Genomic DNA, 18672 nt, shown 5'->3' on the forward strand with positions numbered 1-18672 from the left:
GTTGCTAATTTCATTTTTAGGGTTTTTCCTTGATTTTGCCAGTTATCTCCCTTAGTAATTAATTTCAGAGGATTAAGTTGGTCTTACCTTGATTGAATGACCAATAACTAATGTTTTCAGGTAGTTGACAGGACATTTGACAAGGATATTTATACTTTCTGCCATTCCAAGGTCTGTTAAACTAAGTTTGATAGAAAGAGTTCATCAGGTGATTGTCAATCAAGGGAAGATAAATTCTTTTCCCTGAAGTTAACCATCATACTCACTGTAAGCAGTGGATCTTTTCCTTGAAGTTAACCATTATACTCACTGTAAGCAATGAAATTTACATTGTTGACTGTCCTGTTAAAAGCAGTGGAACTTCAAGAAAATACATGTCTTAGGAAGGCGTTAGTTTGATATATTATTGTGAGAGCAATAAAAAGTTAACAGTTAATACATTTTGTTTTTATCATGTTTGTGGTTTCATTTGGCATTTATGGGAGAAATATTACCTGCCACTTTTGTTAACCAAGATTCTACGCCAATGTATTAGTAAATTTTAAGTTACAGATTTTTTGTTACATTTAATTTTTCAAGTGCCAAGTTCAGGTTTGAAATTTTAGTAGAACTTGGTTATGCATACTGAAAATATTGACCTTACTGTCAAAATAAATGTAGGGCTACCACAATCCAGCAGAAGTAACCTTAGAAATACATTGAAACCTATCTTAACCAAATCCTGTTCAGTCAACCATAGTTCAAAATACATTTAAATTGACATTAAGGGACTTTATCAAGGTCTGGTTTAGACTGGTTTTTGGTTTATTCAGAATTCAGTTTAGACAGGTTTTGGGTTTATTCAGGGTTTAGTTTAGACTGGTTTTAGGCTTGTTTGATGTTCAGTTTAGGAAGGTTTTGGGTTTATTCGGTGTTCAGTGTAGAAAGATTTTGGGCTTATTCAAGGTTCACTTTAGATGTGTTTCACAGTAATGTTTTTTCCTGTATAAAGAATTTGATCTCCTGCTCATTCTCATAATGTCATCTCTTCACCATCTCCTCAGCCACTATATTAAACTTCAGCACACAGGGCATATTAGTTACATATCTGATATTGTTCGTTCTCATACATCACAAATACATTACATGACACTGGTGTACATTTAAGTTCTACAGTGATACGTCTTTAAAGTGACCTTCCTAGGGAGAGCAAAATTTTGGTCAGATTAAGACAGGTGGTCTTTATATACAGGTTAATTTTACATAGGAGTATTTTATGATTGTATTGTAAGACAGGTTTATTGTGAATGTAGGTAGGAACTTCAAGACAGGTTTGACTGGTTATGTATTGTATGTTTTGTTTGCCTGTATTGTATATTAAGTTGTACTATAATTTCATTTATATGTCTGAAGTATAAGCTTTGTTTCATTTGTAGGGTGGGTTTCAGACCTTAAGCATCAGTCTCTGTCAGAATCAGGCTGTAATTTTACAAGATTTAATTGAAATTTTACTATTTGTATCATCTGAATCAAGAAACAATGGCAAAATGAGTTGTAATTTCATTGAATTGCGCTGCATATGAACATTTCAGGTGCAGATAACTCAAAAAAATATCCAGTGATGCCGAGATCAACTAGTGGTAATTTCAAACAGCTAGAAAAAACTTCATTGAGTAAGGAAATGCTGTCAAATCAGTGGCATTTTGTTATTCCTGTTTTAGTTCTTTTTTCTTTTTTTTCCTGATTTTTACACAGACTTATATTTAAAGATAAATTATATTCTTTAGGAACACATGTACTTATAAAGAAATTCTACCTCAATGTTTCCAGCATATTGATGCATTTATCCTCAAGAACTTTCTATGTATAGATACTCAACAAAGTTCTAACAGGAAAGTCTTGCCTATACTCCTAGAAGAACCATCTGAGCTTGCTCAGAATATTTGTACAAAAGTTTATCTTTTACAACAAAAGTTTACTACTGTTTTCGTTAACATTTATGAAACCTTAGTTGTGTTATTTTTTCATGCTGATGCTTTGAACGATAATCCATTCAGATATTAGGCATTGTCCTAGTAATGACCAGTGGTTATGGTGAGAATTGAATAAAAAAATAAAAGTAATGAATTCTTTGCTAGAATTAGGAGTGACATTTAAATGAAAGAAAGATTTCGTTCCCATTTGAGAATTTTTATTAGTTTTCCTTTACAATGAGTTAAAATAAATCTGTGGTCAGTGTTAAGAATATTGAATTCAACCTCGTTTACTGTATGCACAACAATGAATTAAACCAAAAGTGGACACTTTATCATAAACTGAAATTAAATCCAAGACATTTTCTAGCATTGTAATTATATTCATAGATTTCTGTCACCCTGACACTATTATTCACGCCAGGTCAAATTATATTGCAGTTGTCAAGCCTGTGTGACCCTCGGCAACTTGAAAAAAAAAACAATGTGAATTTGTCACTGGAAAATGTCTTGATTATTAAAGGCAGGTGGTTTCTGATGCAAATAAATTTCATTTTTATCTAATGAGAAGCTTTGCTGGATTGACATCACTTGGAATCCTAGATTATTAAGGCGACATGGGAAGGGATCAATATTTATCTCCGTTTCCAAGACATTTTCCATTAAAATATTGCTGTGATGTCTTTCAACATAATATTGTTATATTCAGAACTTAAGAAGACAAACATGCAATTGCACTATTAAATTGTTCTCAAAGTATATTTTGGTCAGAGCTATTTGAGATAAGAGTCAACATAGGTTCAATGTCTGTCCATCTGTTCTTAGTTGAGATGATAGCATGATTGCACTTGAATATTTTTCTCATTCAAAGTACACTGGGTCCTATTTGGTGATGAGGAGTAAGTAACTTCAATCAAGTCTTCATGTTCTTTGTTGCTTGTTGCATTATTTGTCACACAAATATAATAAAAAAGATTCCTAGTTCTATACCATACAGTAGTTCTAGTAGTAGAGGTTCCAGTTGTGTTTCTGAGCAGCTTCTTGATGTTTACTTGAGTAATTAGTTATAAGTGTCAGCCTCTGTGAAATATGGTAATAAAAACTACCAATTTGAAAGTATCATTTTAGAACTTGTACCATCAGAATCATAGGGAAAAGATTATCCATATCATTTTGGTAAATTGAGTTAAAATTTCATTGAAATGCATTGAACATAAACATTTCAAGGGCAGATAACTATGTAAAAAAACACTCTTAATAATAAAATTATATAATAATATATTGTCAGGTCAGTGGGTTTTTGGCATGCTTGTTTCTGATTTTTCCCATTTTGCCTGATTCTTACAAATACTTACACCGAATGTTTCAAATAATATTTGAAGCAAATATTTCCCAGTCATAGTAGGTAACTAGAGAATTAGTTAAAGGAGATATAATTTCTTTCAACCTGAACAAGTCTGATAGTGCATTGAAATTAATAACTGAGTCAAATTAGATTCCTGCTATATACACAATTAATATATAGACATACAATTATACCTAGGAATTGTAGGATTTTAATATTTAATATTGAATATTGAGCATTTTTAGGAGTGGCTGCATGGTAGGTTTTCTAATTATTGAAAACGGCTATGGTAAAAGGCAGAAAATCAATACACGATTCTGTTTGTATTGACCTCGCTGGAAAGCAATGATTATTTTCTATGATCCTGATCTTCTTATTCTAGGTCTTATCGACATAGCTGATGTCGATGTGCGCTTCAGACTTATTACTTACTATTATCAGCTTTGATAATTAACATAAATTTAACTCTGTTGTGTTGTGTCAGATTATAATATTTTTGTTTTGGTTTTGTTTGTTTGGGATTTTTTCTTTCTCCAATTATTGATTATCATGCAACAACTGCAGCAGTACAAAGTCATCATTGAGTAAATAGGGAAATAAAGCCGTAGCGGTTGTCATGATCCTAAAATCCCTGCTACAGAAATCTCTTAGGTAAGTCTCGTTTTCTTCTTGTCATTTACTTATGGCTAAATCACTATGGTTAATTATGTTTCAATGTTTTGTGAGATTTCTATGTTTTCTCAGATATTCCGTCCTTTGATGGCCATTATTTTGTGGTGTCAGGTTTCCAAGAAAGGTTGTCATGGTTTATCATGTTGTTATGGTTTCCTTCCTGTCTTGTTTTAATCTTCTTTTGTAAAAACAGGAAAATTTTGTACACTGATGATTGATTGATTCATTGAGGTTACAAGTTAAATGCATTTTAGGATCCTAACCTCAACCTCAAAAGCTGAAGAGGAGAACTTTGACATAATTAGATTGATTGATTTGGGTTATACATCCTCTGGTTTTACAAGAGGAGAAAACAAGGGACCTTTAGGTTCTCAACTGTTCTTTAGGTGTGCATTGAAAAGCAGATTCCAAGGGTTGCTTAGATGGAAAAGCAGATACCAAGCGTTGCTTAGATGTGAGTTGAATCGTGTTCTTGACATCTTTTCTACATATAACATTATTTATTACCTGTGAATTGCCTTTTCAGTTAGTTTTAAGTAGGTGATTCTCAAAGTTTTTGACTATAATGGTTGCCCTTTTTTACCCATTGATTTATCAGGGGATGAAGAAAATCCTCCTCTGACATGGGATGTTATAACCAGGAGAAAATTCCCTGTCTCTTCTAATATCATAAAAGGAATTTGCTCCTTATTTCTAAAACTGTTTTTGCCTGAATTTTCCATTGCATATCATTTCAACCATTCCTGAGAAATTATGATCATTTCAAGATTTGAATTTGTTTAAGGCCATTTGAGTATTACATGTATTGAGACTGTGTATTATGTACATGCAGTGTGGCTAGTGCAATGTTAGCTGACATAGCATACCTATAAATCAGTTTTAAGATTTCAAAAAAATACAGATGGTATAACCTGAAAAGGATGGAGGAGTTTGAATATTGTCAGAATTTACTGACAGTCCTTGTCCATGAACATCGTAGAATAATTATATTTGATGATCAATTCAGTTGGGAAAATACTATGGATATTATTTTTGATGTTATTTTGTAATCTAAGCAGTAAGTGGTTTTATCAGGCAAAGGAGATATGTCTTTACCATGTTATATTTATTAAGGGGATGAAAATTTGTTTTGACAAGACTTTGATGGGCATTCTAGACAGTATTATATTTTCTGAAGTTTCCTGTGCATGAGTTAATAAAGTATATTAGCTAGCAACTCTTTAATCAGTAATACAGATAAGTTTGGCTGTTAGTCAGCAGATTGGCCAAGCCAGGGAAGTAATAAATTTTATAAATTAGATAATAGATGCTTAACAAATAGAATTAATTTTGATGAGCCTTTGACTGGCATTAAAGGCTAAACTGTTTCTAACAATGTTTACTCTACTTCTATTTGCATGTATAAGGGATGTTAAACTTCCATTTTGGTATAAAAACTGCCTGTATCACTCTCCATGGCAAAACTCAGGGGATTTTGTAGAGAGAATATTGATTGGTAGGCAGTAAAAGAAAGTTGAAATTGATTTGTAGGGAAATGTACATATTGTAATTGAGTTTTTGTTGTAGAGAATATTGGAAATTGGAAAAACAATATAGGACTAACCGTGTTGGTCAGACAGCTTTTGTTTATACAGTAGTCAGTATGAAACTGTCAGTCTCAGTGCCCTGGTCTTGACAATGGAATTCTCCATAGAATTTTTCTAACTTGTTCAATTAATAATTCATGGTTTTTGTTTGTGTTTTAGAACTTGTTAAGAGATCTACAGTGAAACTTGTCTAAACCAAACCCTATGGACTGCAAAATGTTTATACAGGAATACAGTCCACTCAGGTTCAACATATATTTAAAAGAGTAATCAAGGGAACCAAGGTTATTGCGGTAATCCAAAGAATGTAATCCAGGGACAAAGACCAGACATACACAACAAAGAACATAAAGTAACTAAAATCATACATACAAAGTAACAAAAGTAAATGAGCAACTCGGACTCCACTACAAACTGGGAGCATGGACCAGGTGCACCAGTAGGGTAAGCATCCTCTGCTTTTCTAGAAACACCCGCCGAGTTGCTCATAAAAAGTCAAGTCCAGGGTGGACAAAAGAGGAAAGGAAAACTTTGACCCATTTAATAAATCAGTTTTTATGGCGCAGATGGATACACCATAACGATCCACGAGTTCATGATGACGACCATAAAACTTCTGTAGTGATGACTTCAATCTTGTAGCAACATATACTTAAACTTAAAGGTACTTCTGATAAATTTGTCTGGTTTAGACAGGTTTTGGGTTTTTTTTCCAGGGATAGGTTTAGGAAGGTCTCTATGTATTAGTGTGACATTTTCTAGATTTTTGAAGTCATGTCCTGATTTTAAGGGGCAACTGTTTTGATTTTTATTGAAGTAGGATTATTACTTGGCCATTAATTATGCCCCCCTCCCTTTGGTGGAGAGGCATATTGTTTATCCTAGCATTTCCCTCTTAAAATCAAATGTTCTGTCTATGTAGATTTAGTTTGACAAATATCATTGTCAGTAGCTGGATTGGAGACTTCAGCCATTAGCTACACAATTTTCCCATTGAACCACTGCCCATGTTGACTGTGCCTAGTCTGTGCTCCAGCCCCCACATGATCTTTTCACTTTCCCAATGCTACTTGTTTCTAATAGAAAGTGATACAGTTACAATCTCTGGAGAAAATGAAAAGCAAATAGATATGTATATGTTTTGTGAGTGTTTTATATTAGTTCAGTTTCTGCTGTTCTGTGATAAGGTCTGGGTGATGTGTATCTGGAAGAAAAACATGCAAATGTTTAGATTTGCACAGGTTTGGGGGAAACTGATAAATTTATCTGCTTAATTGAATCATTATAGAGGCAAAAATTTCCCTGAGAAAATCCAGATTGTGATGTTTGCTGAACAACATGAAGATGTTATACAGAGAGGAAGATATTTATATTTTCTTCCACGATGTAGGTTAAGTTGTGTAGCCTTGTTATTTCTAAACTTGGTGTTCTTTCTGTTACTACAATATTTTTTTTTTTTTTTTAGAAGTCCCAGGAAAAGCTAAAAAAAAAAAAAGCCCCCCTCTTTATTCCGTAGTTTTTTGCATCATTATCTTTACAGTCCAACTGTATTGGAGGCCACCTGTATTCAACAATGACAATGATTAAAACATCATCATGCAGTGCATTCTATTTTGAATTCACTTGTGTATTAAGGCCACCTGTCTTATGTGACCATGGATTAGGTCACTATTTATTTTAAACTTAGTGAATAAAGGATTTCTTATACACATACATGTATTATATTACCTATATCTGATATTAAAATTTGCGGTTAGTATGTCTTACATTTTTTATAATGCCATAGGTTTTAACATGCATGTAATACTGTTGCACTCTATATATTAACATGTACATTGTAGTACATAGATGGACCCTTATTTATATGTGTCATTTATATGTAGATATTTTTTAGGAAACAGCAAAATTTTATTTTTGTTGTCTCCTCAGACTGGGAAGGAATGTTTAATGGGAATTTCTCTGGCAGTTTTTGATATTTATATTATAACTCCAGATTGGGAAGGAAAGTTTTAGGGGAATTTCTCTGGCAGTTTTTTTATATTTATAAGCACATACATGTATTACTGTCAGAGGAGTATTTATTTTAATATACACTGCAGTTAGCTATGTTATCACCTCTTCTTTTGAAGATCTCTGAATCTTGATTAAGAATAAACATGCCAAATATTTTCTTACAAATTTTACTTAATATTCATCTGATTTGAGCAAATAAATTTCGTCTGAGTTTGCACTTTAAGTATTTCCATGGAAAATTCCTGTACCATTGCGATAGTTTCTACTTTCTGATTGTTACCTTGATGTTGCCATTATAGATATAGACTGTTGCATAGAGTTTATCATTTGGGTAATTTTGTTAAAATCCTTCATCCACATAAAATTCATGTGAATTTTGTCGTCACATGACATTTACATGATATTTTCTCATGAATTTTGTGTAAAGCGTAGTTCATGGGAGTGGTATGGCCATATGTTAGGTGTGGTATCACCATACGTTAGCAGTGGTATCACCATATGTTAGCTGTGGTATGACCATATGTTAGCTGTGGTATCACCATACATTAGCTGTGGTATAACCGTACGTTAGCAGTGGTATAACCATACTTTAGCTATGGTATGACCATATGTTATGAATATATAATATTTTCTATACTTTTGATGGGAATTCTACAATAGGTCCTTTAAATCTATCTATGAACATTTAAGTGCTGTAAACATTTATTCCCGATAAGAAGAAAATACTAGGCTTCCGAGCCATTTAATACAGTGTGCCTTAAACAAATGTTTAATTTTTTTTTGCTGTTGTATAAGGTTTATTTACTTGAATTCCTTTTTGGCTTCTGCCCAACAGCAAAAACATGACATTCAGGGGTACTTGTTACAAATTGCAGCATATTGTAAACCTGTCTTGAGTGACCTTTCAAGGGAGCCTCAGTCTTATAAGACAGGTGGTCTTTATGTACAGGTTGATTTGATATATAATGCATTACTTGTGGATATTTGCAATCATAATCTTTTAAGACTATGGTTATTGCTGGTGGTTGCTAAGACCAGTTTAATTTTATACTGTTCTGTTGAATTGTCTTGTTCAGTTGTTCTGCATTGAAACTGAAGTGAGACTTCATATTGATACAGTGAAACCTGTCTATGTGACCACAATTTTGTACTGAGCAATAATGTGTCTAGAAAGACCATGATTTAAACACCAATTCATGTACATGCATGTAATATTAACCTATACATGGTAAATAAAGTCACCTGTCTTATACAACCATAATGTTGCTCTCCCTTTGAAGTTTATTTAAGACAGGTTTTGCTGTATATCCCATGTTAGTTACAGATATGGTGACATAACACTGAAACAGGATGCTCAAACTAGAAAAAAAGTGAAGGCCAATGAAAAAAAGGACATAAATATTTTTTGATATTTTAAAATTTATTATTTATCCTTCTAACATATTTCAGAATAATATGTTTTTTTTTGGTCTGTCTGTCTGTCTGTATCTATCTGTCTTCAATTTGCTGTAAGCAGGTTATTGCTAGGCAGACAGACTGGTAAGTTATTTAAATTAGAGAATTAAATAAGACTTCTGTACAGGAATTAGGTTCATAAATGACATCTTTTTAAGTTGTCAAGTTTAAATCCATTGGCTTAAGTGGTGGTGTTCTTCATAAATTAAGTTATACAAGGCTCAAGTTTTAGTAATCGGCTCCGTTTGATGAAAAATTTGATATTCTTATTCATGTATTTTATGTTGAGTGTCACTTTTATACCCTCAACATAATCCTGTAATCTCCTGTAAGTCCTCCTGTAATATGTAAATCCCTTGTATCAGTTGTGCAGTACTAATGTATTGTAAATAGTAGGCTTTGTCTGCATTGAAACTTGTCAATTAAATAATTAGTTTCTCCAGTTAATAGTGTCCTTTTTAATTTCCCTGATTAATTGAAACTTGTCAATTAAATAATTAGTTTCTCCAGTTAATAGTGTCCTTTTTAATTTCCCTGATTAACTAGTTTTGGGTATATGGTGATCCTTATGCCTGTGTGTCTGTCGCACCCCTCAGTAAGTCATGTAATAGACTGAAATTAAAACATTTGTTTTAAAACCCAAGGCATGTTTATTAATGAATGAGTTAAAAAAGGGGGGAGTGATATTAGTCATTTTAAAAATATTTAATAAACTGTTAATTAAAATGTCAGTTGTGCTGTGTTAGTTTGTCAAAACTTGTTTGAATGTCAATTAAACATTTGAAAACTATTTTTCTTCATTACCATAGGACAATGAAAATATCATAATTATAGCTAGTTTAGCATAAACAAATCCAGGGGACCCCCTCTTTATGTTTGAAAAGTTTAGTTGATGATATATAGTGAAAATTGAAATTCACTGACTAGATCAATACTGGAACTGACCTCACAGAAAATCTGGGACTTGTACTGATGTCAGCTGAAAAAATTGATCAAAGATGACCTTGTATTAAATGTTTATTGAAATACACAATCTATCCTGCCTTTGAATTTACATTCAGCAATAACCTGTCCTAAATGATAAAAAATATTCCTATGTTCTCCTATCTATGAAGGGTTATAACAAAATAATCAAACTGTTAAAATCTAGGCATGATCAAAGGGAAAGTCCATATAACAAATGGCAATATCAGGATAAAAATCAGAAAGTTGGAAACCTCCACAATGGTCCTAACTTAGTACAAAGCATTACAATAGTAATGGTGGATTAAACTAATTTTTCTATGATAAATTAACCTGTGTATAAAGACCACCTGTCTAATGTCTGTCTTAAAGCAGGTTTCATTGTAAACAAAATGTGTTTGTTTTATTTAATTATAAAAAAAATCAAAATATTTTTTTCTTGTAAATGTGAAGTATTTATATCAACTGGATATTAATTTAAGTGCCCTTAAAGATTAAGTTATACTTTTAACTGTACATTTGAAGATATTTTACATAATACTGCAAAAATCAACATTCTTTTCATGTTGTGTAGACCATGAAAATTTCATTTAGTCATTGATTTCTAGGTGTGATTTGAACTGATCATAAAAAAGGGGGGTTGATGCATACTTATGAAAAGGTAAGGTACAATTAATTGCTATGTTGTTTTGTTAGTATGTTTATGACAACAAGTTGAAATGACATTTCTCGCTATGAAAACAATTTTTCTTCATTTTACCCAGACCATGAAAAATCCATCTTCCATTGATTTTCACTCTAGGTAAATATTAGATAGAATTGTTGTGTGTCCTTGAATACACACTATGTATGCTAATTGTAGACAAAACACACATAGGTAATTTGGTTTTAAATATCTGTGTTGTGTAGTTATTTAAATGGTGGCCTTGAAATAGGTTTATCTTGTTTAACAACTGTGGCGTAAACAAAATGAGATTATACTAGTGGTAAAGTGTATTCTGACAAATCGACAACTAAGTGAGGTTTTGTTTGTGTATGATGTACTCTCATTGGTAATGTGAGAATTACGTTAGTATTTAGTATTGGAGTGTTTTGAATGATGGCGTAAAAATGTGGTAGTTTCATAGTATTGTGGGATAAAGAGAATTTACAGTAAATGTTTTCGTTGGGCAGGATAAAATATTCAACTGAAATAGTATAAAGATATTTATTCCAATGTTTGCTGGCAGTAATGTTGTGAAATTGTTTGGATTATTGAGTTAGAGGATTTTATTTTATTTTTTTGTCCTGTGGATATATAAACACTTCGATTGATAGTTGTAGTAAAAGGTAGGTTAATGTTTAATTCTCATCCCATGGTGAAACATGTGGTACTTCTAATTCTAAAGATGCCCCCTCCCCCTCCTTCCTTTTTTTCTTGAAACATCTGGTCACCAAATGTGTGTCAAGATTTTATGTTTTGGTATTGTAAACATTCAGACTAAGAAAAATGCATAAAAGAAATAGTAATTTAGTTTAAAAAGTTTCGTAGATCTGATCATTCCTAGGATGTCATTAAGTATTATTTTGTTTATAAATTGAACAGTGTAATACTGTAAAACTTAAAACCCAATCTATTACGTATTAAGGTTTTGTTTGATTTGGGCAAATAATTTGTTTCTACAGTTTTGACATGCTTAGAAACCATTTTAAATTTTATTCACATCACAGTATAGAAATTATTTTTTATTGTATTCATAACACAGCTGGTTTAACCAGTTCTTGGATATGAGTTATCTGAGTTATCTGGTTATGATTATTTTTTTTTTGGTTTTGAGTATTTCTGGTGAACACATACTTTGTGTTAAATAGTTACTTTTTGTATAAAATGTACAACATACTGAAATTTTCAATTATTTTTGCATTTGACAGATGACAGTTTTCTTATTTCAGTCTTCAGGTTTAACAGATTTTTTACTTGACTGGTTTTGACAGGTTTTAAATTGTGGGGAAATGACAGGTTTCTGGTTGTGTAAGGATTTATTACAGAGTTATATGACAATTTTTTACTGTTACTACAGCAGTAACTTTTCCTGTGGTGGAAGATAGTTTTCATTTTTTTTCTGTTTAGAGTTCCTGAAGTAATTTATCACATGTAGTAGCATGTGAGCTAATATGCTCTAATTTTGCCTTTCTGACATACAAAGTGTTCTTCCCTCTAGTTTTAATAACCTTTATATGTTAAATACAGCTCTTCCTTAAAACCAGGCAAAAGCTTATGATTACTGGTTCAAACATTTCTAATCCCAAATATTTTTTGATTAGAAATCCTTCTTGAGTTCCCCTCATAGAACTTGTATTCAAAATAAATTTGCTAATGAAAACTGCCCACTGGAAATAATAGCACTTAAAATTTGTTACATTTTACTACAGAAAAGTATGGGAAAATTTCCTACTGGAATTTTTGAACTCTAACCATACACAAAATACTTCAAAATATACAACAGATCTGAGGAATAAAACATATGAAGAGTTATTTTAAGACCAACAGTTTTATTGATTATCTTGAGATACGATGAATCACTTCCCTGCCTGTTTTTTGGAAAGAACCATACTTAAGATACTTAGGCACTGAACAATTAATTTTCTGTGTCATGCTTAACCTGTGTTCATCATTAAAATTCTGTGTATGTTCCAAGATATGTACAATTAAAAATCTAAAATTGAAAGTAGAAGTTGTATTTGATTGTAGTTCATTCAACTGGGGTCATTTTATTGGCTACAACTAAGATAACAGTCAGTATATGAAATAATTGCTCATGTGTACTGTGTGCAAAGTTTCAGCAAAATGTTTCATTTAAGGATACTAATGTCTTCTCTTTATACTGCCAATGGAGTTTAGGAAAGTGTGGCTGTAATACCATGTGGTTAAATAGAGCTCTATGTTAATTTTGATTTGGTCCTATTCCATGAATACAGAAATACAGTGAAACCCTTTTTTAAGTGACTTTTTTAAGGAAGGGACAAATTGTGGTCACATTTAACAGGTGTTCTTTATATACAGGTTAACTTTACATAGAATGCAGTACATAGGGATGTTTAAATTATGGTGCAGTACATAGGGATGTTTAAATTATGGTAAAGTTACTGTTGAATGACAGGTTTGGCCATAGTTACCTCATCATCAAACTTGTCAAAACTTCCACACTTACAGCCTGTTGGAATCAAGTTGGGCATTTTAGTGATCTTGTCACTATTTCTTCTTTGTGTTGCATAAGGTATTGGAGGGACAAAATGTCCATTGAATTTAGATGCCTTCAAGTAAAACTCAATGTACAGATAACTACCTTAATTCAACAGTACCCTGTACTAAAAGACTATGATTAAAATATCCTTGTGTAGTCCTTCCTATTTAGAATTAACCTGTATATAAAGACCACCTGTCTTATGTGACCATGATATTGCTTTCCCTTGGGAGATCTTTTAATTCAGGTTTGACTGTAGGTGAAATTTAGCTTAAAGTTTTTAAACTATGTTTTATAGATAAAAATAATAATGTGTATAATAAAACAAGGAAATACACATATTATTACCTTGTTTAAGATGTAAAAATACACTTAAACCATGTCCTTGGACTCCAGGGACTGTCATTAAAAACCACAACTTTATAACATGTAAGAAATTTATTTTTGTCTTTGTAAACATTAGATAAGGCTGATGTAAAGGTTTCATGATTTTAGGGAGACCTTTTCTATATGTGCTTATAGTTACTGTATGTTCTGTGTCTAGAATCTTATTCTGTCTTTGTACTTAGATCTATGTATATTTCTGGTTTTTTTTCTGTTCCTTATTGTATCTTCCTGGAAGACTTTTTCACTCTGCCTGTCTGTCTGTTGAAAATTGTATGTTCCCAATTGTACATCTTTTTGCATTAATGATTTGGACAGAACCTTACGAAACTATTCAGTAGACTGTATTAGACCTGTACAAAAACAAGTTAAATACAGTTTTTCAGTTTTATACTTGATGAAGCCATGTCACATATTGTATTGCCTTTCTTATGTTGGTTTGTCTGAATAGCTCATTAAGATCTGCCATTTTTGTGAGATCTCACACTCATACTTTTATTCTGGATCACTCATTGAGATCTCACACTTTATGTTTATTTGTCTGAATTACTTGTCTCATAGTGTTTGATTATGTCATTGTACAGCTGGTCTCTGCTCACTGGGTCATGGCAGTCACCTCTAAAATACAGGATTTTCTACTTAACAGTTGATGTCCACTATATGACATTTACAGTCAAACCTGTGTTACTGACCACCTGTATTTACCTATTACATGTTTTAGAACATTTACAGTCAAACCTGTATTACTGACCACCTGTATTTACCTATTACGTGTTTTAGAAGACTATGATTAAAATATCCCTGTTTAAAATAAACCTTTACATAAAGATAGCCTGTCTAATGAGACCATGAGTTTGCTCTCCCTTAAAAGGTCATTTAAGGCAGGATTAACTGTACTTCCCTTTATGAATAGGGTTTACAAAACTAGAACAATGGGCAGAACAAAACAAGTTTTTTAAGGCAAACAGCTTCCAGAATAGTTGGTATTATCTGTAACTGATTTGAATTTCAAAATACTAACTGACTTTTGTTTTTCTTTTTTAGAAACAAATGCCTCAATGAAAGGCGAAGACGAGACAAAGAGAATACATATTTTGAGGAACTTGCCGAGTTAATCTCAGCAAGTATAACGGACATGAGCTCCTTCTCAGTGAAGCCGGAAAAGTGTGCAATACTTCAGGAGAGTCTCAACCAAATCAAACAGATTAAAGAGGGTAAGTAAAAGAGTGCAATACCTCATAGAAGTCTCAACCAAATGTAACAGATAAAAAATGTGAGTAGAAGAGTGCACTACTCTAGGACAGTCTCAATCTAATCAAACAGATTAAAGAGAGGGAGTAAAATAGTGTAATACTCCAGGTGAGTCTCAACCAAATCAAACCGATTAAAGAGAGGGAGTAAAATAGTGTAATACTCCAGGTGAGTCTCAACCAAATCAAACCGATTAAAGAGAGGGAGTAAAATAGTGTAATACTCCAGGATGGTCTCGGCCAAATCAAACAGACTAAAGAGAGGGAGTAAAATAGTGTTATACTCCAGGACAGTCTCAGCCAAATCAAACAGACTGAAGAGCGGGAGTAAAATAGTGTAATACTCCAGGATGGTCTCGGCCAAATCAAACAGACTAAAGAGAGGGAGTAAAAGTGTATCATCTTGCAAACAGAAAAATTTTTTGAACTATAGCAATAGAATTAGTTTCTCAAAAATTTACTAGTAAAAGTTGCATAGACAAAGAACTTTAAAATCTGTGAATTTACAGTTTATACCTTACTATTTCCAGATTTCTTTTTCTGGAGGTTTGGCTCTGTGAAGTGGTAACATAGTCAGTTACAATGGTATTCATAAATAGAATTTGTATGGTGAAATGTCAGAAATAAACCAATGTATAACCTAAATACAAAACAATAAATAATAGTGACCATATGCTTCCAGTGTCAAAATTTTCTATATTTCACTCTCTCTAGCTTTTTCTGGCCAAAACTTTACAACATGAAAATATATTTGAAATTTGCAATCAATGTTGAAAATAGCAACAAATGATGGAGGAAATCTATTTAATAGATAGGAAAATCATTTGGTCATTGTGAATAACAAAAATATGATCACTCTTGCACGGAACTTGGTGCACGGAACAAGTTCCGCACACTCGTTACATCTAGGCATTCTTCTGCTCATGTGAACACATTTTGGTTATTCACGCTTTCCAATTAATTATCCTTTTATTACATAGACCAAGTGTAGGATTATTGCGTCAGTGTTTATTTTTAAATGCATTTCAAGTTTCAATCTCTTACCCAAGTGTTAATTGCGATGCATGCCACTTTTAGTCACATGATCTATGAACTTACAAGAATTAAGTAAAGGCATATTACTTACCAGTATATTGGTACACTGAAACCTAAAGCTGTACATGTGTCCTTGAAAAACAAAACTTGACATTGATAGGATGAAAATCGAAGCACAGGTAAAAAAAAAGTTGGTATTTAGGTAGATAGTTGGGGTTTTAGTGATTTTTCTGCAGAATTTGACAGTCTGCAAATACCTGTTGAAATTAGTAACTTGTTTAAATCTAAATCTGTTCAATAGTAAATATACCAATTGGAAATAAAGAAAGATGGAAAACTTAAAACATTGTATAACATTTTCATTAAAATCCATTCAGTTTGAAATTAAACCATAGCTATCTCATTATCACAGTGAAATAAAGGAAATATGGTGGCTATACTAATGTCATTGTAGCTGACAGTATCCTATAGAATAATGACAAATAAAGGGAAATAACTCTGATCTTAGTGTAATGCAAGATTATAGCACTGGACTCAATAGTCCCCTGTGGCTTTGTATTATGATTCTATGTGCGGGAAATCCTGAACCCAGTGTCTGCTCATTACAAATGCATGGATTGCAGGAATTGGAGCTGTTTGCGGAAGTTAAAGAATTGTGATTCTAATTTCAAATTAATAGGATTGAATTAATTATTGGAATTTTCTTGCTATATTTTACTAACATAGGAGAGTAGAATGTTTTCAAAATCTGAAGTTAGAATGGGTTGATACTAAATCCATAATCTACTGCACGTACTTTCATATGTATGCCAAATATATGCTTTGGTAAGCCTTTCAGATGTATTATTTCTTTGAGCCTTCCAAAGGTATGCTTTGTGGGCCTTTCCAGTTTTAGTTGTTTTGTATGTATTATTTTGGTTATTTTATGTTCTTTGTTGTGTATGTCTGTTTTCCATGTCTGGTCTTTGTCCTTTGATTACATTCTTTTGATTTCCACTGGAATCTTAGTTCCTTTGACTACTCTTTCAATCATCAGTTAAATTTTCAATTCTTAATTTCCAATGACAAGACCCAGATCTTCAGTTATAATTTGATACAGAGAGATTTTATGCACGTATTAGCATGCTAACTCATGAATACAAATTTACTTTCAAGAGTGGATTTTTTAAGTCCTTAGGGAAAACCAAAGGACCTTAATGAAGTGTGAATGCATTGGGTTGGAGGTCCAATTTTTAGGGTCAAAGGTCAGAAATGGAGAGTCCTGGACCTTGGTCCACTATTTAGTTGAAATCTATCAAATGAAGAGAGAACAAAAATGTTTTCCAGTAGTTCTATTTATGTAAACATAGTATTGCCTGTAGGAGTAATACAGTTTTTTCACTCACTGTGCAATAAATGTGAAATTGTTACAAATTGAAAATATGAAATATGAACTTCAACTTATTGCCAGAAGATGTACAATGACATGAACATTGATATAACATTTATTAGAATGGATGGCATTCAGGTTTTCATATGCGTTAACAGTTGTTAAGTGTACGATCATGGATTTGTTTGCAAAGCTTGTAATGGGTAAAATCTGAGGTAAAAGGTTAAGATTTTTTTATGTGAAATTGTTAAACAATTTTTTTTAAAATGTTTTTGTTACTAAGCTAAGCCTGTCATTTTCAAGCAAAAATGAAAGGGCAATTACCTTATCAGAGATTTTCCCCTGTCAGTGCTCTGATACAGGGAAACATCAGACTGGTGAAGCAGACAAATTTTGCTTGAATTGAACTTGCCCTGAGTAAAGTTTACTTGTGAACAGTGAACTTCTAGAATTATGTGACCAAGCAGGCAAGTTCTACTTGACTCTGACTTGCCAATCATGAAATTTGCCTGCCACATGCTGTACGCTTAACTGGATTTGCGGGAGTTGTTTATATGGCGATTATATTGCAATACATTAGTTCAAAGATTAGAAACTGATTTGAGTGCAGGAGGATTCCATGGGTTCCAAGCCAAGTCACACGGAAGACTTAAGAACTTCTCTGTCATACACACGCACTATTTGATGACTGTTTGGCTTGGATTTTGAATAATGTCACAGTGGGGTGACATGCCTATCTTTGAGCTGTTTTGCTTCTGTGAGCTAGCACAATAAAAATTTGTCCAAAAAAACAAAAAAAAACATCATGTCAGACTAATAAAAAGCAGGGTCTGTTCCATTGGTAAATTTTTGTTATCCTGAAATGGATGAAATATGGGATATTAAACCAAAATCCAGCAAATAATCCAAAAAAATAAAAACAGTTTTGTAGTTTTTGCCAAATTTTGCTGTTAGCTGTTGAGAAGGGTAATTCATTTTCACAGTCTTAATTTTTCAGGTTTATAGATATACAGTCTATGGGAGATAATGGAGAAATTTCTGATCTAAAATTTGGCAAGCTTTTATTTTTTTTTTGTAATTTTCAAATCCTTGAAAATAATATGAGTAAAGCTCTACTTACAATTGAGCATCGCACTTATACATTTTACTTTTGGGACAGTAGCTGAAACTGGCAAGATAGCATAGGTAAACTGTTGTCCATTTTTAGAAAAAAAATATTTCAGAATACCCAATCTAGATACTGTAAATAATTCTTTTTATTTTTTCTTTAGTTTTGAATTGCATATTTTTTTAAATCAATTTAAAGGCTACTTTCACTTTGATTTCCCTTCCCTGACCTATTTCTGCGGGCCTGTCTGATACCTATTCCAGTTTGACTGATTGTCTGTCCTTAGCCTCGGATGTGATTCTCAGTATAAGGAATA

At 32.4% G+C, this 18672-nt stretch overlaps 1 protein-coding gene across 9 annotated transcripts in view; it reads left to right on the forward strand.

The window, feature by feature from the left end:
- Positions 1-18672, forward strand: part of LOC148597672 (uncharacterized) — a 134185-nt gene that overhangs the window by 62392 nt on the left and 53121 nt on the right. For 6 of the 9 annotated variants that reach the window (XM_088560920.1, XM_088560915.1, XM_088560916.1 and 3 more), the window contains one exon: positions 14639-14808. In XM_088560920.1, coding sequence (XP_088417046.1) covers positions 14639-14808 — 170 coding nt within the window. Of the gene's footprint in view, positions 1-3834; positions 3949-10887; positions 11316-14638; positions 14809-18672 lie in introns of those variants that run through there. The other 3 variants (XM_088560919.1, XM_088560921.1, XM_088560924.1) reach the window with 3 other exon arrangements.

Source organism: Perna viridis, chromosome 14 (assembly GCF_037379345.1).
Source record: "Perna viridis isolate PV_CMFRI_1.1 ecotype Kerala chromosome 14, ASM3737934v1, whole genome shotgun sequence".
In the NCBI taxonomy this organism is placed as follows: domain Eukaryota; kingdom Metazoa; phylum Mollusca; class Bivalvia; order Mytilida; family Mytilidae; genus Perna; species Perna viridis.